Genomic DNA, 22,284 nt, shown 5'->3' with positions numbered 1-22,284 from the left:
CAAAGTGGAACTCACTAAGAAACGAGATGAAAAATCCCGGTTTTTAGTGAGATACTCGTTATTCAGCATGTAGGGGTTATTGGGGTTTGAGAGCCTCACTGTCCTTCAGAAAAAGCTCGCAAAACGTAGTGTCTGAACCTAACAACTTCTAAGGAATAAGAAACGAGATAGCATGATATTGTATCGTATAAAAATGGTGGTCCTAAAAATTTATGTTTTCGATTTACGTTTTTACTGATTTTGCTTTGTGTCTACGCCTCTATTTTCATAATTCGAGCAAAGTCTCTGAATCGATTTATTCTAACCAATAGATATCTTAAAACACTGGATAGAGCTACTCGATCTTTTCCCAAGCCAAGGCAGCAAAATAATGCGCCATCTTTGCTGAAAGTAGACCACAGTAGACTCCCTGGTTTTCGCTGTTGAAGTTTTTTTGATACTGCAATTTACTTCAAAACTTCAAAGATCTCGCAAGCTGAATTGTGCCGTCACTTCGTACAAGATGGTGGATTATTTTGCTTCAAGTAGGGAAGGAAAAGCTCTATCTAGTGTTATATATAAAATATCTATGTTCTTAACCAATAGGAAGCGGCAAGGCGGATCGCCAAAGTCTCAGAAGAAGCCAAAATGGAGATTAATATTGACGAATATGTCGAGTCTTTCAAAGTTCAAATGATGGACGTCGTCTTCGCCTGGTCGACTGGCTCCACTTTTGCTGATATATGTAAAATGACTGACGTCTTTGAAGGTATATAAGATCTAGTTTTAAACGGTCCACTTTTCGCTCTGCCTATTCTAATCAATACATAAAGCAGAAAGCAGAAAGTTGGTTATCTAGAGACAATGCATTCCCCTCTTTTGACATCAATGCAATGTCTTCTTTCAATTTTTCCCAAGCTAAGATTTTTAATTGCCAATTCTTTGCCCACTTTATGCCTACACTATCAATTAGTAAAGGCAGGGCAGAGAGTCATATGTCTGAATTATTGTGAAGGCTAAGATCATGCCAAACGTATTGGTCCCGTTTCGCTCCGAGAAAAAAGTGAAGCCATTCTATTGATTAAATTCAATTTTTACGTCATTTCTAACCAATAGAATGGCTTCATTATTTCTTTTCCGAGCCAAACGGAACCGTTGCCCGCTAACATGGGCTGATCCCCACTCTAAATTGAAGATTCCGTGTTGAGGTTTTAAGAAAATCTTTAGTTTTTTTTTCTCCACCGACTACTAATGGCAACTATTATCACAGGTTGTTTGTCTTCATTCGCCTGTGTCTTCGACCATGTTCAGACGTTACGGTTCCGTTCCGTTCCGACGTCAAAATTCGAAACGTCAAAAAAGAAGATGTTACAAAGCAAAACAGGTCGACGCGGTTTCATCGGAACGGAACTGCTCCGTTTTCTTGCTCCGAAACGTTCCGAAACCAATAGAACACACTCAATCCGTAACGAAAATTATACCAGAGTGAAACGAAACAGTAACGTGTGAACATGGTCTTCATCACCGTGTTGAGAACATAACCTGAAAGAGAATTGGGAGCTTAATTTCAGCGTTTTGTATTAGGGATCCTGACTAGTATCTCAGACATGATCAACCTTTTTTGATATATTTCTTACTGAATTTGAGGGTGAAGATCCTGAATTCGAATGCTTCCAAAATTGCAAACCTGCAGTTTTTGCGTAATTCGATTGATTTTTTGGGGGTCTTATCATAAATTATGGGCGTTTTGTAGTTAAAAAAATGAAAGAAAATGGGAGGGTCTCTTGATAGCAATAATCGAAGCTTCTAAATTCTTCCTTGTATGACTTTTCTCTGGGGCATTGGAAATAATAGTCCAAGTAAATTTATGGGTAGGGAACTTCTTCAAATGTTTTGCTGGTTCAGAGTTAAAAAAATGAAAGAAAATGGGAAGTTTCCCAAATTCGGCGTAAATTTATTCCAAATTAAAGACCCTTTTCACCACTAAAACGTCAATGACTGTTACTTAAATATGTTTTTCGGACCTACCACAGAGGTCTTTTAGATTAACCTATGCCCGTTCGTCCGTCCCTCCGTTTGGGCTAATTTGGGCCAAAAACCGCCCAGAAATGGACTTATTTTGCGGAATTGCTTCATCAGTTTTTTCTGAAATTTCGCGCAAAAACAGAGGACAAGGTTCTCTAAAAAGTGGCTGAACTGATTTTTCCCGGACAACTTTACGTATTTCCTTTTTCGTCCTTAGGGAGCGTAATTCGTTGTATGCGACGTCTGGATGAACTCTTACGACAAATGTGTATGGCTGCCAAAGCCATCGGTAGCACTGAACTTGAAAATAAATTCGCCGATGGTATAACGAGAATCAAAAGAGATATCGTGTTTGCTGCTAGTCTGTATCTCTAAGATGTTCAGAGTTTCAGGAATCTTATATCCAAAGTATAATGTTTCAATGAGGAGAATCGTGGTTTTTGGCTTTGAATCCTTTGGATATTTATGGCTTGGGATAACAATGGTTATGGCAAATATACAATGAATATCAACCATGTGTAGTGCATAATAATCTTCTCTCAATTCACTACCTAGAGGAAATTCTGCTTTCGATAATGTAATGCACTAATATTAAAGATACCACTCCAAAACCTTTGAGAGCTCTGGAATATTCGGCAAAGCGCCCCTTCGGTAGTTAATATCTACTATGGAGGTTTTTCAAGTTCACTAAGTTGCGTCATTTTCGCCATTATGGAAACTAAAAATAGTTTGCATAAGAAAACCTGTTATAGTTCTTTCAGCTTTGGTATGGTAAGGTTTTGTAATTTAGTGGGGAGCCACCCATTATAGAGAAGAAATATCCTATTTCGAAAAAGCAATTATGCCTAGCCTAAATGGCATAATATGAGATTACTCGATTTTTCTGGTCATGTACCATGGGAGGGCCAAGGCCCACACCACCTTGTTTTTATCCCGTCCGGTTTGAGAATACCGAAATTTAATAAATTTTTTTTGTTAGTCCGGGCGTACTTTTGAAATCGAGAGATATTTGAAAATTTGAAGTTACAGAATAATACCATTTGGATGGGTTAAAAGGCGGTAATTATTCTGTACATTGGTCAAACATGGAAGACCTCTATGATAAGCAGAAAAGGACAAGTTTTGAGTAAGGCCAGAGAAAAATTCCACTGTTATGAAAAAGTGAAATGTTTTAATGATATTTTGGATTCTAATATTTTACATCAAACATAATTATTAAAGTATAAAGTTTTTAAATTTTATTCTATTTTTTATCCTAGTGTTTGTAATGTAGGATTTTCAAATTTATCATTTTAATGACTCAATTCTCTAGGACCTGACTAAACTAGGGATCATTTGACTTCAACGGTACAGCGTTACCAAACACAAAATTTCTTTTCCGGGGTGTGGTAGTAAATGGCTTGTTTAAGGCTACATAGGGTTTGTTCTCTCTTTTTCAGTAATTAGATAAGTCTTTTTAAAAATCCTCATTTGATTTTAGGAATTATTAATTGTGCTTGTAATGAAATTCAATTATGCTAGGATAATCAAAACCTTTTTACTTGTATTTTAGATTACAAAAAAACAAACTAAAAAGAAACATTATTTGGAAAATCAGCAAAATCAAAAGATGGCTAGCCAACAAAAAACAGATATATCAACTGAGGTATACATAATTTTAATCGCATTTTCTTTGAAGTTTCCTATCAGGTTTCTCCTCCTCTCGTGGCAAAATCTATTTATGTCCATTTTGTTCGCAGGAGTTTTCTTGGAGGAGTTTTGCTTGTGGAATATGGATGCTAATAGTTGTTCCACCCAGCATTTGCATGTATTTAATGCTCTCCAATTTCTCCTTGTGGTCACCGCTTGCTATGTTCTCAGGTAATTTATCAACTTTATTCCTGCTCATTTTTATTCAGCATTTTCAACGTGTGAAAAATTTTCTCTCATACAATGACAGACGCAGTTAGTTGCTCGGTTTTTTTGATAGAGAGACAACTTGCCTTCTTTCAACCTCGTTTTCAAAAAGTAGCTCATTTGACGTTTTTTGAGTTTTGCTTTCGCGGATAAGGCCTCTCAAATTTCCATTGGGTTTCAATTTCGTGCATGGCACCCTATTCCGCGAAATTTAATCCCCGCAAAATTATATCCCTTTAAAATAAGTCCTTTTAAAATCGGGTAGATTCATCCATAAAATCTTTTCTATTTTTATTTCTCGTTTAGGTACCTTATCAACAATATTTTCACTAAAAGCATTGGTGATTTGTATGCTACTACAGGTCACCTCACTTATTTCAATCACAGCACACAAACGATTAATACATGGTAAGTATATTAATTTTCTAAAGCACTATAATCTGTGCAGTCATGTCTTGACAGTACACCCTCCCCCTCTAAAAAAGAAATTCAATGCTATGCTAAAAGAGTCCCTTAGCAAACGAATAGGCCCCAGCTTTAGTTATTTTTTAAGTATACCCCCACAAAAACAAATTACCATAACCAGGCCTAACAGAGCACTTTGATTTAACACACTAAAGATTTATTGTGCGACTTTTTTTTTTCCCTACAAATGGCTCTCCGGGCTGAAGATAGGCTGCGCGCATCCCCAGAATTTATTTTGTTATAGGGGATGCGTGTCGTGTATGAAATTCTCGTCCGAGAGTTACCTCAAATTTGGGGTAACCAAATTTTGCATAAATTTACATAATTTCGTCACATCCAATCAAAGAAAGAAAAAAATGAAGTCATGGTGCTGTTGTTTTCATAATTATCAATTTTCATTTATTGAACAAAGAAAAAAAGACGTCATTGTATTGCTATGACGCATAATCAAAAAAGAAAAAAAGAAAAGACGGGGGTAAGTTGGGACAGAAATATTTTAGACGATACGCATCCCCTATATCAAATCATATCAGAGGGGATGCGTGCAGCCTAGGCTGAAAAAAAAATTTTATTTTTAGTAACAGGCAGGGGTTGAATCCCGGCATTTTTCGGGTGTTTCCGTTAGAAAAATAGAAAAAATGACTCTCAAATTAAGAATTTTCAATTTCTATCTATCTTAAATAGTGCACTCGCAGATCAGGAAATCAAGTTTGTTGATGCACATCTTGCGACCGAACCAGCTTTTGACTATCATCTATTTTAACCTGTGTACCATACTTTTCACTTTGGTTTTATCATGTATACAAGATTCGATTGATAGGTAAGGATTAAAGTTATAGTAGGGGTTCAAGCGGCTGTATTTCGCTTGCAGTTTTGCCTATGGCATCACTATTTTGGTTACCAAAAATTTTCCCGGACCTAATCCGCGTCCTCCCTCTCAAAAATATCTTGAATACTGTTCTTTGGAATAGATTAAAAATGGTTAGATCTGAAAAATGATGTCACGGAACCTCAGGCTTGCCCCCTGCTATTAAAAGTTAAAGGACATCATTTGACCTTATCGGGGAAAACTTCGTCGGGGAAAAGTGACGAAATTTCGGCCAAGTGACGAATATTTTTCCCCGACAAAAATTTTCCCCGGCCTTAATGCGTTTACCAAATACCAGCAAGTGACGAATATTTTTCCCCGACGAAAATTTTCCCCGGCGAAGTTTTCCCCGATAAGGTATCTCATCCTACCATCTGTTTACACAATATTGTTAAACAAAAGAAAGAACAACTGTCTTCCGTTTCCGCGCCGCACAAGCACAATTTTTTGAGAAGTTCTTTTGCTGATTCTACTTTGTCAGCAAAGAGGCGTGCCTCATTTTAATGTCTTAAAAAAGAATATCTTTGTGACCATCTAAAGTACTAAAAGGGTTTTCCAGAATTTTTTCTATACTAAATTTAGAGACATGGTCACTTAGTATATACTAGGTACTAAAATATTTTGAGACTTTTTGACACAGAGACTATCCAATTGTGGTCTTCTCAAGACAAATTTTGTATTCTTGGGACTAAATCTTTCAAAGAAACGCTGATTTCTGCAACAAAAAACTCATTTTTGGCACAAATTGACAATTTTAAATGGTTACCACCCACCTTGCATTTTGTACCCCATAATACCAAAAGGACTTATTTTGGGGTTTTTTAGCACACGACCACGTCACTAGACGTCATGGTGTTTGAGATTTTAGTACTGACTCCACTCCCCTTGGTCTGTGTCGCAGCGAAGTTTTGATTGGATAGAAGTTGGAATTGACTAGTATTAAGCTAGTGAGAAAATAATATCTTCTTCGTGAATCTTGCCGTAGGCCCAATTTTGTACGAACATTTTGTTTTAATTCAATGTTGCTCAAAACCTATGAGAGAGAATTATGAGCAATTTCAACCTAAAATGAAGATTCCAGACAGCATAATCTTATTTTATTCTCATGCTTCTTCTTTTGCAGTGCTTACTGGAGTCGGAGTTTCATGGTTTCTTTAAGTTTATTCATTGTAAGTATTTCACCTTTGAGGAGGAACTTTTATCAGCGTTGCAATTTTATCGTTTGTGAACAGAAATCTATGCGGTTGAAATTTTAACTTAACTTTAAATTAAAACTCGAAGTCTCAGAAGAAAGAAATTTCGTTAACGTTTCATCTAATTTTGAACTTTCCACGCGGATTTGAGATACGATGAGACGACGAGAACTTTTCTGACGGACGTTTTCCCTTGTTTACTTATTACAGGGATCATTTTATGGAATCAATTATTTCACAGATGAAAGATACAAAGTCAAGTTTCCTACGATACAGGTTTAACTTTACAGTTATCATCCCATCACCAGGTCCCCGCCTTTTTGTGCTTCCTTTGTTGTTTTCACCCTCTTGTTGTGAAAACCAATATTACCCACAAAGGTCTAAAAAAGTTAAGTTTCCATGAAACTATGCAAGGGCATGGGCTTGTTGGGCGAGAATCAACTCTGGACAATATAACGGTCTGCCATTATATTTACAGCTAGAAAGCAAAAACACAAAACTAAAATTATCGCACGAAAGTCGGCTACTGGAAGAAAATTCTATTATATGAGAAACCTAATCCGGAAATACAGTTACAGATTGACGTTTCTTTTTTTTTTTTACAGCAAAAGAAACTTTTCCAAATCAAGAAGATCATTCTACCTTCACTGAAAGAAAGTTTGGCCATGTCAATGAATGTAAGACCATTTTAACGTTCATGCTTGTTTCAGAACAGTTTGCTTTGGAACGATACGGAACCGTGACGTCTGTAAAAAACGTTATCAAATTCAAATTCTATCAAAATTTATTGTGTTTTTTTATTTTGTCCACGTTGCAACCTATTTTGAGACGGACTTTACAATTTTATTTGGTGTCTTAAAAAATAAACTTTTTGAATTTTTATCTTTCCTTAACCTTTAGCCACCGCTGTTTTTAAAAACAGCGCGCGCTGCTGCCGCTGTTTTTTTCATGAAAATGGAGGTTTCGCGGAAAATGTCATAAAATCTGAACCGCTAAAGCTTAAGTAAAAAGTAAACCCATTTTGAAAAGCTAAGGATCTTCTTTTTCAGATAATACCAAAGAGACGCCTCATCACCCTTTTAAACCTGACTACACAGCCTCAAATCAAAACAGTAAAAATTCAATGTTTACGATTTTTTCACTTTTTTTCTTTTTTTTGACAAATTGAATGAAAAAAGTGGGTACAAGGTAAAGATTGGTCCCAGAAAAATTATTTTGTTTTAGTTTATGTTATAAGCCACCATTGTGTGAAATTTCAGGGCTGAAGAAGCTCATTTCATCTCAGAATCTAAGTTTCGGTGAAGCACACTTTTCCACCAAAATCGACACTCTTGCCACAACAGGTAAATTAAGTGGTCCCGTTGCTCTAAAATTGGCCCTGCACTTACCCTAAGCCTGTAAAATTACTACAATAATCATAACTGACTCTCTATCATGTAAATTCAAGCAATAAAACACCAGAATAGTGGAAAAACTGAGGCAAAACAGCCCTGAGTTGTTGGAGCTAGAGATAGGCATGTATGTCAGGAAATACCCCCTAAAACCCCTTCAAACCACATAGAAACTGCCAATAAAGGTTCTCTATCTCATATAATGATATTTATATGCTGAAACCAAGAAAAAACCAGACATAAACATGACTTTTCAGTCCAAAAATCCATCAAACACCCTCTGTCCACCACTAAAACGATGTTTTGTTGACATTTGAAAAATACACCGACATTGAGTTCCGATATCTCGAGATGTATAAAAGCAGGACCCGTAAAATTTTTAAAAAATGAACCTTCACCCCTATCCTGTCTGCTAAATTTTACAGAATAGAAAAATTCAAACTGGTCTTTATTTTATTAAACTTTGAAAGGACCCCAGTATCAAAACGTACGTGGTACGTCTCTCGGCCTGTATATATGACGTACGTGGTACGTCTCTCGGCGGCTAAAGGTTAAAATACTAAATCGATTTATTTCGGTCTTTTGGTCATGTCCTGTTTACTTTGATTTTGAACGGGAAATAAATTTAACTAAAAAGTAATAGTTCTCCTGCAAAATTACACTTGACCTCGAAAAACTGTATTCAACGGTTTCGAAAAATATTTTTTGAAGATAATTTCTCGAGATGAGCTGGTATTCTTATAAGGTACAGTTGACGCTCTCTAATTCGATCTTCAAGGGGAATTGAATTTTCATCGAATAAGGGAGCTTATCGAATAGTAGAACGTCGAATTAGAGAGCGCCAACTGTACTTCATTAAATAAGTCATATGAAGTAATGTAGATAATGCGTTCTTTTGAAAAAGTAAGAGAGTTGTTTTTATTACATGTTAACGACCAACCAAATCAAATAAGAGCTTGTAAAAACTCCAGATTGACCCAATTTCTCAAACATGAAGTTTTACTGTTAATTACCTTCCTTTTTTTCAGGCATTGAAGATATTTATTCCGCTTCACATTGCTTCAAGTAAATTTAATTAATATTTATTTGGTAACCGATCTAACGAAATCTTTGATCGGAGCTTTTTTGAAAGTGGGTGAAAAGATTTCTAAACGGGTAATTTCATTAGACAAAGATTGACCCATATACTACTACCATTAGGGTACTACTTTTTTAAAAACTTCGTTCAAAGATGAGGGACATTGCTTTGTCAAGCGTTCATAAAGGTCGATAATTCGAAAGAGTTTTTTATACGGCCTCTCGATATACTTTGTACTGACTGTAAATTGGTGATACTTACATATAATTCTGCCTTCGTACTTACTGCTAACAATCCAAGAGTTCTCCCAGCAATCAAATAAAATTATTTCCGCTGAAACTGAAAATTTCGAATAATTCGAAAGAATCAAGCTCGCCACTTAAAAAAACCCTGCAAAAAAACTTTGTTTATTTTATTTCAAAGTGGCTGTACCGCAGTACTTTCCAAATTTTTGCGACAATGGCGCGTTTGATTGTTGAGCGAACCTTTGTATTGTTAGCTGTAAGAACTATACTGTTTTACTCTAGTCAGAAGACCTCTACAAAACCGCAGGTAGTATAAAAGTTCTAAAAGAAGCACGGATTCGTTAGTGGATGCGAGCAGCCTAGTTTTACTCTTGTTATTAATCTTACTTGTTTTTATCAAAATTCAGTTTGTTTGAAATTATTTCCAAGAAATCTACTTTAACGGGATAAATTTTCGCGTGGATTAATTTTGGTTTTTGAGCTCATCCGGAAAATTTTAAGAGTTCGCGGGAACTTAATTTCGCGGATGACACTATGAGAGACAATATTCTCACGATTTTGTAGCTTTTTTTATCAATAATATTTCGTGGGCGACACCCAAATCCTCGAAATCCGCGAAATTTAATTCCCACGAAAATTTATCACATAAAACGAAAATTATGGATATTTCTTCTTTCTTTACAGATGTTCTTCCGAAAAGTTTATTACTCTTATTCACAGATTTCTCATACAGGTTAATTTTATTATTGTACACTTTTTTTTTATTAGAACATCCAAACTTTTCGAAGCCCTCGGATATACTTAGCAAAAAAATGTTCTTAACATGTTCTTATTTACACCATTTTATGTGTAGTTTTGTCAAACTTCCTATGAAATTGAGCGATTTTAGAGTCCGAGTCCGTACAGCCCTTAAAATGTTCTTAACTTGTTCTTAACATTTTGGACATCAAAGCCTTATGTTCTTACATAGTTTGTTCCAATGAAAAAAACGTATATTGTTTCTTTAGTGGGTTATCAAACTTTGCAAGCTCTCTAACGTACAGTTAGCTCTCTTTAATTCGACTTAAAGGGACACTCCTTCTTCAAATAAGACTAAGAGAAAGATTCGATTTATAGTCGGTGTTTCATACCATTTTTCAGCTGAACGGCCCGATGTTTTAGTTCGAATTATAGAAAAACTCGAGTTACAGTGATTCACTCTTGGCCAAAAAAAATGTACCACTCTCTTTGACTAATCGTCATCGCTACTAAGGTTGGGCTATTTTGAAACATTTTCAGTGAATCTCGGAGCTCATTAATCCCAAATCAGCTTCCAAGCCATGCTTTTAGTTGGTACAAATTATTTCATTGTTATAGTGGCTCATTACTGGCAAACTCAATCCTGTTATTTTGTGACGTTTCAATGATCTGGTCTTGTCTTTTGACGTCTACATTGGTTTTATTTGTTCTGATTTTCTCCAACAATCTGCTACACGTCTTCTACTCACAGGTAAGTATTTTTGAGAATTCGTAAAAATAAAATACCGTATAACTTCGAATAATTCGAGCTTATACAGTTGAGTCTCGCTAATTCGAACTCGGACGGGGAAATTTATTTATTCGAAAAACAGAGCGATACGAATCATAGAAAGTATATTAAGTAGATTTCTCCTTGACGGGGATTGGGAATTAGTTTGAATCATAGAGTGATTCAAATAATAGAAGTTCGAATAAGCAAGAGTCATCTGTATTTGATGACGTATTCCATGAAAACAAATACCGTATTACTTCGAATAATTCGAGATTCTATTATTTGATATTATTTAAACCTTTCCTTACAGTGTTGAGTCTCGCTAATTCGAACCCTGGCGCAGGGAATTTTATTTGTTCGAAAAACAGAGAGATTCAAATTATAGAAAGTATATTAAAATGGTTACTCTGTGACAGGGATTGGGAATAAGTTCGAATTATAGAAAGTTTCGAATAATATGGACCAAGAATTCTCTTTGAATAAGCGAAAGATTCGAATTACAGAGACTATTTCATGCCACTCTCCAGCTGAGGGGACCAATATTTTAGTTCGAAATACAAAAAGATCCGAATAGTATAGATTCGAATTAAAGAGAGTTGACTAGTGTTATTCATATCTGAACCCTGTTGTTTTCGTAGCATCTTCAACTGCCATTAGACGCAATGCTTCTGGAGAACCAAGGCAAGACACTCAGTGATTGTATGGTTCACCCCAATATCATTCTCAAGGTGAGAACTTCTTTAATGCACCTACTAACAACAAATATCATACGATATGAAAACACTACCGTAAGTTATTCTAATGTCGACATCCCTCTACTAATTTCTGCACCCTTCTTTAGAGATAGGAACAATAGAAAGGTCGGAATCACTGATTGAAACTAATTTTCCTTGCTGAGCAATCAGTTGAGGAGTCCATCAGTGATTCCGATCTTTCTATTATTCCTATCTCTAAAGAAGGATGTCGAAGTTAGAAGAGGGATGTTGACATTAGACCAAGTTATTGTATATGGTGCTACTATGTCTTTCTCAACCTAAGGGACTACATACACTACACAATATTGATAATATATTGCTGCATGCCGGCAATATATTGAAAAGGTGTCCGCAATATATTGTCAGCTATATTTGCAATATTCCAACAATAAAGGGGGATTGTTTACAAAAAGAAAATTCCTTTTTATAATAAAATACCTGCTATTTACTTAGTACATTACGGTCCGTAAACCATATTGTCCGATATTGTTCATCAATATATTGTGTAGTGTATGTAGCCCTTAAGGCAGGTAAAGCAAAATAGAACCTCTCTAATAGACCTCCCTACCACAGATATCATATGCCATAACTTCGTGTAATGCCGACATACCTTGTCTACAAATTTCGTCATAACAGCTACCTGGTCTTTTAAATGTTTATAAAGAAAACTTTCTAAGTACTCTTGTCTCCCGAATAGACGGGGGGGGGTCCGAATAAGCAGGGGGATAGGTAAACTTTCTAAATTCTAATAAGCAACGGGGGTAATTTGAAGAGAGAATTTTTTTAACTAATATCAATTTCAACAACAAAAAAGAAACTTTAACAAATGAACACGTAAAATAAGAACCAATACTAACAAAAAGGAAAATTTTAACAAGTTTAAGGTCTATCTACACTGTAATAAGATATTGAATTAATTGAATTTAATTAGCGGGGGGTCTTCACTGTAACTACTTTACAGACCAGAAAGTTGCTATGATAGAATTAGTTCATCCGTCTTTTTTCTTTTGTAGCATTTGGCTTTCATGGACTTTTGTTTCATCAGCAAGTTGGAAGGGTCTAGAAGATCCAAAATGTTTGAGCTGTCACTTCCAGGTAGTTCTAATCAGTTTTGGTTTGATAATTATAATAACCTCATTAGTGAGAGTTCAACGCTTCAATTTTCTTTAAATTCTACGTTTTTTTTTATAAGCATAACGTTTATAAGCATACCGATCCCTGAATTTGTCTAAAAAATAAGCATATTACTGAGCTTGCTTTTGAGGTGTGTAAGTGAACATTTTAAACGCTGCAATCGTTCACAACTTTCCTGAAAAATCTTTGTGTCATCTTACCTGTTTCCCTATACTCATGTATAGTAACGACAGATTTTGGAAAAATTGGAGACTCGCATTTTTCAGAAAAATAAGCATTGTATTTACTCAAAAGCAATCTCAATCGTGCCTTTTTTTAAAAGACTTGGTAGAAGTGAAGTATCATTTTCTATATTATCAATTTTTGAAAACAATTCGGTAAACTCTCGTTTATTCGAACTTCTAGTTTTTGAGTCATTCTATAATTCGAACTTGTTTCCAGTCCCCGTCAAGGAGAAACCCTTTTAGAATATTTTTTATTATTCGAATCTCTCTGTTATTCGAACAAAAGATTGAGTTTGAATTAGCGAGAGTTTAAGTTCGATGGGGTCCCAAGTATGAAACAATTTTGAAATCACTACAAAAATATACTTTTTATTATTCCAATCTCTCTGTAATTCGTCGAACAAATAACATTCCCTGTTTGAGTTCGAATTAGCGAGAGTCAACTATATGGTCTCAAGTATGAAACAATTTTCAGATCACCACAAAACCAACAAACATTCAAACCAACAAACAAATATCGGCCAGTTTCAAATGAGAATCAGGGCTGTCATCAAACATCCACTTAGACGTTCAGTCCTTACCTTACAAAATCGTTCTGAAATACCCTGTTACGCCAAAATTTCAAATATAATAAATCAAAGTAAAAAAAAACACGGATCGAAACGGTTTCATTTTGTTTTTCGAAACAGAACTACTCCAAAAACATTCCGGGACCACTATGAATACTATCTGTATATAATGTCGGATATTGATTTCAGGTTGTTCATGTTTTGTTAAGTTATGTAACTTCCGCTATTATGGAAGCAAATGTTATTTTTGCATGAAGGACCACGTCAACAGATTCGAACGTTTTCTTCCATAATGGCGGAAATTACGTAACTTAAAAACCATGAAAAACCTCTTAGAGAAGCGATGTGAAACCGTGGTCTTATAGACCAGCTCCTGAGTGCGGTGTAGCACCACCTAGGGGGGCGGGGGGTCCTAAATTACAATACGTTAGTTAAAACTCTAGTTTATGGAATGGAAAGGTAAATAGCGTTTGGTCGTTTTGGTCCCCAGTAGGGTCCTATAGCGCCAGGGTAAGGAATTAATCTATTCGTTACTACTCTTAGGAAACCAACCACACTTGTGGAATAAAAGCTCTTTGCAATGTCTACAAGAATTCGAGAAACAACGTATGTCTATACAAAACGAGTGTGAACACAAAGAAATGGGGAAACGCCAGCAACAACAACAATTGCCGGCACCGAAAAATCTAGCTTCACAAGAACTCTTCTCGCCTGTTAAAAACGCAACTACCAGTGTTTCGAGTCCAGGTAACTTACAGTGTTTGATTTTTACTCTACAGCTTTATACTTTAATCGGATTAAATTTCGCGAGGTTAAATTTCACGAGGTTAAATTTCGCGAGCGATAAAAGTCGCGACATTTTTTGGATTTAATCTCGCGAGTCAGAGTTTTGAAAATTTTGCGTGGATTTAATTTCGCGAATAAGCCTGAAAACAGCTAAAAATAGCCATTTTTTGCCACAAATGGAAACGTTGGACTGGTTTCTCCGCCAAAAAAGCGATTTAGTTTCGCGAGTCAGGAATCTCACGCGTTTTCGCGAGTTTCACTTTCGCGAGAATGGCAAAAATTCGCGAAATTTAATCTCGCGAAAATTAATCCGATTAAAGTAGACCATTTCACGGTCGTAATGAATCATGCGGGAAGCCGTTATGGGAGCGCAATCAGTTCTGGTTATACATTAAATAATAAGACTGTGGAATAGCCTGTTCCTTCATTCAAGTGTATTAGCGACCGTAGTACAGTGGTAGAGCATCCGGCTACGATTCGCAAGGTTGTGGGTTCAACCCCCAGCCGGGTCATACCAAAGATTCCCAAAATGGTACTTGATGCCTCTCTGCTTGATGCTCAGCAACTAAGAGAAGGATCAAGGGTAAGTGGAGAAACCCAGGGAAAGGAGTGGCGCCCTCCCCTACCTTCGGGTAGACAGCTATACGAAAAAGGAGCCTTCGGGTCGCCTTCGACTGCGGTCGCAAACTTACTTACTTCATTCAAAGGTGTCTGTTCCTACATTAATTCTAGTTTTTTTTTTTTTTTAATAGATTTTAACTCCAAGATTCAAACGAATATTGTCAACTCTCAGCAAAATGTAAGTCTTATTTCGAAAAAAAAAACATTTTGGCGATCGTCAAAAGATCAGGCTGCAAATACGAGTGCTCGATTCATTCATAGATAACTGAGTCGAAAACAATGGGTTAATAATACATTCTCATCGAAGTGAGTTTCCTTCATAAGCGAATTTATGCATTTATCATTTTGAGTACGGCGGAGTTACTGAAACGATTTGTAACAGCTCGCAGTTTTGACTCGCAAAATCCGGGACGGTAAAAGTGCTGATTTTCCGTCGTCTTAAGTTAGTCACGATCTAGAGAAATCGAAAGCTACCCGTCTCTAACGCAAAAGACTCACATACGCAAACTCACTGATATCATTGGGCCATTCCATTTTTGGACCTACCCCGGTGGGGTGGAGGTCCCATAGTGTCCCCCCCCCCCTTTATAAAGGGGGGGAAACCAATTTTCCAATTTAGAATGGGTGAGGGGGGGGGGAATGAAAATTTGAATAGTAAAGGGGGGAAAACATCGATAGTTGGCAAATTTGGTGGGGGGGAGTGTGAAATCACTTCAACTTTATCTCAGCAACTAAGGTCATTCCACATGATATCATGTGATTAGATCATGATTGAAAAATTAACCAATTTTCGTTCTATTTTGTCTAGTATTCCTTTTTGCAGCAAGATTTTACGTTTGTGTCAGGTTGAAATTTGAGAAATTTATATTGGTATATGGGGGGAACTGATATTTTCAGAATTTTCTGGGGGGAAAGCAAAAAAGAGGGGGGAAACTAAAAAACCGAAAGGTCATAGGGGGAAAAAAAGAGGGGGGAGATTTAAAAAAATCAAGAATTTGGTGGGGGGAACAAACCCTGGAGGACACTATGGGTCCTATAAATTAACTCTGTCCGTTCGTCCGTCCATTCGTTACCAACTTTTCTCGAGAGATTGGCTCATTAGTTTTTTCTGATTTTTTGCATGAAAGTAGGGTACCATCATTGTTAAAAGATGGCTCAAGCAGATTTTTGTAAAAAAAAATTGTCGGCTCAAAAAACGCATGTTTATCTATAAGAATCACTATTAAAAAGCATACATCAATGTTCTTAGTTAAATTACTCAATTTTTTTATGAGATAGATGTTTTTTTTGCTCATGAGGGCTTACTTTTGAAGAATGTGTGTTTGGCCATGAAATTTTGGATGCTTGGCGTGTTTTTAAAGAAAAACTGGCCAAATTCGATATTTATTTGATAAGCACATTATCAATTACTTAGGTATTAGCTTTTCTCGAGATTGGCTCTTTGATTCTTTATGATTTTTTGCACAAAGATGCATAACTATAAACCCTCGAATGTGACGGAGCTCGATTTTCGAAAAAAAATGTTTTTGGGCAAATTTGGGCCAAAAAACGGCTAAAAAACGGGTTTTTTGGACTTTGTGAAAAATCGGATCATTAATTTTTTCTGATTTTTTGCATGAAAGTAGGGTACCATCATAGTTGAAAGATGGCTTAAGCAGATTTTTGCAAAAAAAATTTGTTGGCTCAAAAAACGCATGTTTATCTATAGGAATCACTTTTAATAAGCATACATCGATGTTCTTAGCCAAATTAATAAATATTTTGATGAGATAGATGTTTTTTTGCTCATGAATTCTTGAATATGAAAGAATATTTCAAGAGCATGAAATTTTGGATTCTAAACGTTTTTTTTATAAGAAACAAACGACTAATTTTAATAGATCGTCACTATTTGTGTTCTGAATGATTGTTTTAATGGTCACGTTCACGTAGATATCAATTATATATGTGTTAAATGCATAACCAGGTAGGTCCATAAAAGTATCAATTGTATGCCATAAAAGTATCACTTGTATGTCCATAAAATCCCCTGGGGTGGACGAACATTTCCAGAGGGTAATCAGAAAAAGATTTCCAAGGGGTGTTTTTTCATTTTTCCAAGGGGGTAAAAAGTTATTCTAAAATTTCCAGGGTGTAAAAGACTAATTTTACTTCGTCCACCCTCACTTTAAGGTATGAAAAGAATTTTTCCAAGGGTATGTTTACAAATTTTGCCATTTCCCAGAGGGTATAGACACATTTTCCATAATTTTTTTTTGACTTGAAAAGGTTCCTCCACCTCTCTGTATGGTTTTTAATGGAGCAGCCCATTTTGAGTCTCAAATGGAATGTCAATCATATCAAAACGGCAGTTACATATTTGATATTGTATTTCCAAAAATATATCGCATCTCAGATAATCAGTGTCATAAGCAAGGGGCTATTCCAGAAAAAATTGTACGCGCTATGTTGAGGTTATTTTTGGAAAAAGTGACTCCCCTGGATTCGTTTTCTCATTTGTGGACCACCCTAGATTTTCGACCTATTTTTACTGCGACCACCCTGGATTTTCAGCAGTGGAAATAAATCTCATATGTTTTCTATATGTTTCAGATTCAAAGGGGTCGTTTATTTGAGAATTTGCAAATTATTATTTGGGCAATTGAAGGTAAAGTATTATGCCTTATCATTAAAGTCTGATTTAGAAAACGTTGATTTTGTCGGCCCGTTTTTGATATTTTGTATTCGACTAAACAAAGTGTCTGCATAAAAAAGTATCAAGTCGAAACCCAACTATGAGTAAAAGATTTTTGCTTGTTTTTACAAGTTTTATTTTGAGTTCTCTCCCTCTTCTTCCTTTGGTTTTTTAATAACGTGAAATTTTGCAAGAAAGGGAGTAATAAAAAGGGTTATTGATTAATACGTTAAAACTAACTTTTGTAATAAGCCTGTACGACGGAGAGCTCTCTCAGAGGCTCAGAGACACATCCCTTTTCTGCTCAATGGCATATGCAAACTCGATACTTTTTTCGGGCAACCTGTAAATTAAGAAATATTGTATAGAGACATATAAAGAGAATCTCTCATTCTTGAATTTTATATGCCACACTGATTTGTTTGTGAGTAAGAGGAGTTTTACACGTTTTTTTTTTTTTATAAGAACGTCAAAAATTTTCGAAGCCTTCGGATGTTCTTAGTTTTTTGGATTTGAAGCCTAAAAATGTTCTTAAAATGTTCTTATTTTCAGCATTTTTTGAGCATTTTGATGTAATTTCTTAAGAGATTGCATGTTTTTAAGTCTCCAAAGCCTTAGTATGTTCTTAGAATGTTCTTAAATTTTTGGGCCTCGAAGCCTTATGTTCTTATATAGTTTGTTCTTATAAAAAAAAAACGTGTATCACGGGACAAACTCTCTAACCCATTAGGTACCATCACTCCATCCGCTTTTTTAATCGGGTGAGGGCGAGGTAAAAAAACAGACCAGCTGGTGCAGAACCGAAAAAAATTGAGAGATCTCGTATGATACCAGTGGCAATTCATGGGTTAATGTTCACCCCTGCATGTGTGGGATGAGCTGGAGTTTTTATAATATACTTCACTAATTGGTCATTTGAAGTAATAGATGACGCGCTCTTTAGAAAAAGTAACAAAATTGTTTTATTACATCTTAACGACCAACCAAATCACATAAAATCATGTAAAAACTCCAGCTTTTCCACCCCTGCAATTGTGAAAGTTTAGTATTCTTCCATTAAACTGTTTTTTCTTGTTGTAGGACTTTGTAATCTGGTTGCATGCTCTTTGACGGAAGATACTTACGGCGTGGTGCAAAAGGTTTATTAACTGTGTAACTTTTTTTACTTTGATACACGCCTTTTTTTGTAAGAACATGTTAGAACATGTAAGCCTTCGGATGTTCTGAATTTTTTTAGTATAAAGCCTAAAAATGTTCTTAACATGTTCTTATTTTCAACATTTTGTGAGTATGTTTGTCCAGATTTTCCTAAGTAAATAGGTATTATAGAGCACACGAAACCTTAAATTATTTTAACTTGTTCTTAGTATTTTCGCCATCGAAGCCTTATGTTCTTATATAGCTCGTTCTTATAAAAGAAAGGTGTAATCGAGTTTTCTTCTCAAAGTCCAAGTTCTTCTCTTTTTTCACATTCCTTTACTTGATTGATTTATAGACTGTTCCATCGATCGTGTCAGAATTGTTATCTCTTCTTGAAGTAAGTTACCCTCATTTTTCTTATTTCTTGATTTTGATGTTTTGTCATGTTTATCTTCTCCAAGATTTGGCCAGAAAATTTAACATGCAATCTTATCTCTAAAGCCTAATGCTCAGCCATTGTATAAGTCATTTTACAGTCGAAGTGGATCATGGGTAATCAGGACTGATTGCGCCTCCATAACGGCTTTCTGCTGGCTAGACGCAAAAATCTTCAAAATTCTTCAAAACTTTGGACCAATAGTAAGTTGTTATTAGCTCGCAGTGGTCCTGATTACCCATTACGCTTTGTGAAATGGTCTATGATGGATGTCCTTAGAAATTTGCTCCCACCATGCAAATATCTCACTTGTGTTCGATTTTTTATACATTTTTATACAGTCGTGTGAGACATTCACAAAACTCACAGTTACACAGCAAGCTATATCTAACGATACCAAATCAATGGAACTTTCACAGAAAGAAATGGTTGATGCTACCTCGCTGAAAATAGGTACAGTTTTGAATAATTCATGATATGCACCATTACAATGTCTTCCACGGACCCAACAACTGAATGGTTGAAAGTGATGTATTGACTGATTTTACGTCACTGACAACCAATCAGCTATTGGGTCCGTGATGTAGTGCCAGAAGACATTGCAAAGGGGCATATCATAAATAAGATACATTATTTTTTCTCTATAAGCTTTTTTGTTACACACAGTATTTGACTAAGGGAGCTTTTAGTTTATTTGCACAAACCACTTGGCTTGATTTCGAATTTGTCTCCGGGGCTTGACTCCACAGTCACTGATCCCTAATTTCACTAAGCAACTGAACCTTAGGAATTGAGAATAATATTTCTTGGTGGTTTTCTAAGTAGAATTTGAAATTGCCATTAAGTAGTAGTGTTTCTCAGAGTTATAAAATAAAATGGGCCATTCCATTTTATATCCATACAGGGGGTCGAACGAATATTTCCAGGGGGTAAAACACTGACTCTAGTTCGTCCACCCTCACTTTAAGGTATGAAAAGAAGGCTTTTTTGCAAACATTTGGCGTTTTCCAGGGGGTATCCATCCATTTCTAAGAATCTTTTCTTGTTGACTTACCCAGCTGGCACACGACGTTCTTTCAACGTTTATCTTACGTTATATGGACGTTGTGAACGTTAGATGGACGTCGAAACAACGCCCTGTGTAAGCTTGGTAATAGGTTCGTCCACCTTCATATATGGATTTTTAATGGAATAGTCCAATTGAGAATGATATTTCCTGGTGGTTTTCTGAGTAGAATTTGCCATGTTTAGTGTGTTGTACAAACTTGTTATTCAGGGCTGTAAAACATAAACCTCGTTTTTTTTCTAGCGCTCAAGAGTGGTTTATATACAATCACTTCAACATTCAAACACCACACTACGTAAGTCAACCTTTTTTTAATTTTTAACACTCCATACACTACATACTTGACCTACAATCCCCCAACCCCCCACTTCGCATGGTGATCCCTCTTTCCCCACTGTCAGCTTCGAGTTCTGCCTCGGCCATTTCCGGACTCAACACTGATATTGGGGTCTGGGGACGGATTTTTATCTTGCAAAAATGTTTAGAATCCTTCTGTCTTAAGATATTTGTTGTGAATTATAGATAAGTAGCCTAATTTTTTTCTCCGATTTGATACAGATTTGGAGATTTTGTAAAGTCGGATAGATTAAAAACAATCAACCCATTGGAGTTGAGAATAATTTAGAATAGAATTACATAAGTTTTCGAATCTGTAGAAGCGATCCCTTTACGCATATCGAACGTTTGCTTCCATAATGTCGGAGGTCATGTAAGTTATATACCTTATCGGGGAAAACTTCGTCAGGGAAAAGTGACGAAATTTTGGCCAAGTGACGAACATTTTTCCCCGACGAAAATTCTCCCCGGCCTTAATGCGTTTACCAACTACCAGCAAGTGACGAATATTTTTCCCCGACGAAAATTTTCTCCGACGAAGTTACTTACTTCTCTGTACAACTTACTTCTAGATGTTTTGGTTTACATTTTGCAACATTTCAAACGTAATATAATCATTTGATTGGTTATCTCAAGACTGACGTCATGTCTGACCAATAATTTCTTTATTTTATCTATAAATGATTCGTCCCGTTTATAAAAAATCTCTTAACTTGTTGATCGGTTTATCTTTTGTTTTAGAGCACTCCGTCTGTCTGGTGAGCACAAAAAACGTTTATTGGCTTTTCTGGAGTATGATGAATAGTTTGTCCACGAAAATGTTTAAGAAAAAATATTACCATCGAGAATTCTTTTGTTTTTTTTACACTCGTTATTGAAAACATATGAAAACGAAAGTTTTTTTAGTTTGATGGACTGGGAAAACGATGTTGCTGAAATCAGACATGAACATGCATGAAAAAACTTGAACTAAATCGTATTGGCGGGGTTGGATATTTCATATGTAGAGACACTTTAAAACATTCACAAAAGGTTTAATCATCTACATATGAACTTGAGGGCTGAGGTGTTGAACAAAAAAGAACATACTCGTCGAAGCCTTATTGAATTTCAATGGAGTACATAGATTATGAAAGATGTTGTAAGCGGTATGACTGACTGACCTTTATATATCCCTGGACCAAGCTATGTTCGCCATCTTTGATCAAAGTTTTTTCGAAGTGGTACCCGTAAAGAAGCCACTGCAGTGTTAAAAATTAACGTCTAACGGCGCTACATCATCAAAAGTATTCCAGGGAACGTAGATCTAGCGCTATTGAGTATTGTTGCCATTAGGGTACCACTTTTCAAAATACTTCGATCAAAGATTTTTTTGGCCGGGATTGAGAAACTTGGTCCAGAGTATATAAAGGTCAGTGTGTATGACTGACCGTATCATCTTGAATAGATAGTTATTCTTTTGCGTTAAACGTTCACTGGTTACATTGAAAGAGATTTAGTGTTTCTGTTCATTTATCTTCTTTCTTTTTGCTTTGAATTCAGGATTTTTTTATCTATCAACCCTTAAATGTGCCGTTGGCTTTAAAGGAGACTGGTAATGAATTTACAAGATAATGACGTCGAAATTCTTTATTAAAAAAAAAAGAAAAAGATACACTTGTAATAAGAAGTCACTGTGCATATGGCAATAGTTCTTAACAGCTAAAAGAAAAGGAACAAAAAGGCGAAATTCGAAAATTTTATGAAAATATCAATGCAACGACTTCAGACATTTTGACGTCATTCTTCCTTGTAAACACGAGCCCAGTTTCCTCACACTTTAAAGGATTGAGAAGTGTTTTATTACATGATTCGTAAAAAAATTTATTGCGAGATATTAGCATGTACTAAGAT

The 22,284-nt window shown here is 35.8% G+C and overlaps 2 protein-coding genes across 2 annotated transcripts; both read left to right on the top strand.

Annotated features, from left to right (window-relative positions):
* Window positions 1-585: 585 nt before the first annotated feature.
* On the top strand, window positions 586-3,318 carry LOC136817631 (exosome RNA helicase MTR4-like; the record flags this gene model as incomplete). The annotated part of the gene is given in 2 exon segments (XM_067073953.1): window positions 586-748; window positions 2,222-3,318. Coding segments are annotated over 2 exon segments (321 nt in total), but the record flags the coding sequence as incomplete, so codon positions are not given.
* Window positions 3,319-3,560: 242 nt separating this feature from the next.
* LOC136817630 (nucleoporin NDC1-like) lies at window positions 3,561-21,902 on the top strand. The gene is made up of 20 exons (XM_067073951.1): window positions 3,561-3,649; window positions 3,744-3,864; window positions 4,207-4,308; window positions 5,050-5,185; window positions 6,357-6,402; window positions 6,637-6,702; window positions 7,032-7,103; window positions 8,846-8,882; window positions 9,825-9,873; window positions 10,497-10,629; window positions 11,289-11,378; window positions 12,419-12,500; window positions 13,876-14,079; window positions 14,871-14,917; window positions 17,332-17,386; window positions 18,494-18,552; window positions 18,909-18,950; window positions 19,331-19,442; window positions 20,299-20,350; window positions 21,133-21,902. Exons 1-20 carry the CDS (start codon window positions 3,614-3,616, stop codon window positions 21,194-21,196), a joined length of 1,605 nt encoding a protein of 534 aa, XP_066930052.1. The 5' UTR covers window positions 3,561-3,613; the 3' UTR covers window positions 21,197-21,902.
* The last annotated feature ends 382 nt before the right edge of the window (window positions 21,903-22,284 follow it).

The sequence above is a fragment of the Clytia hemisphaerica genome, unplaced genomic scaffold (assembly GCF_902728285.1).
Source record: "Clytia hemisphaerica strain Z4C2 unplaced genomic scaffold, Clytia hemisphaerica genome assembly, whole genome shotgun sequence".
NCBI lineage: Eukaryota > Metazoa > Cnidaria > Hydrozoa > Leptothecata > Clytiidae > Clytia > Clytia hemisphaerica.
This window is presented reverse-complemented; position numbering and strand designations above follow the sequence as displayed.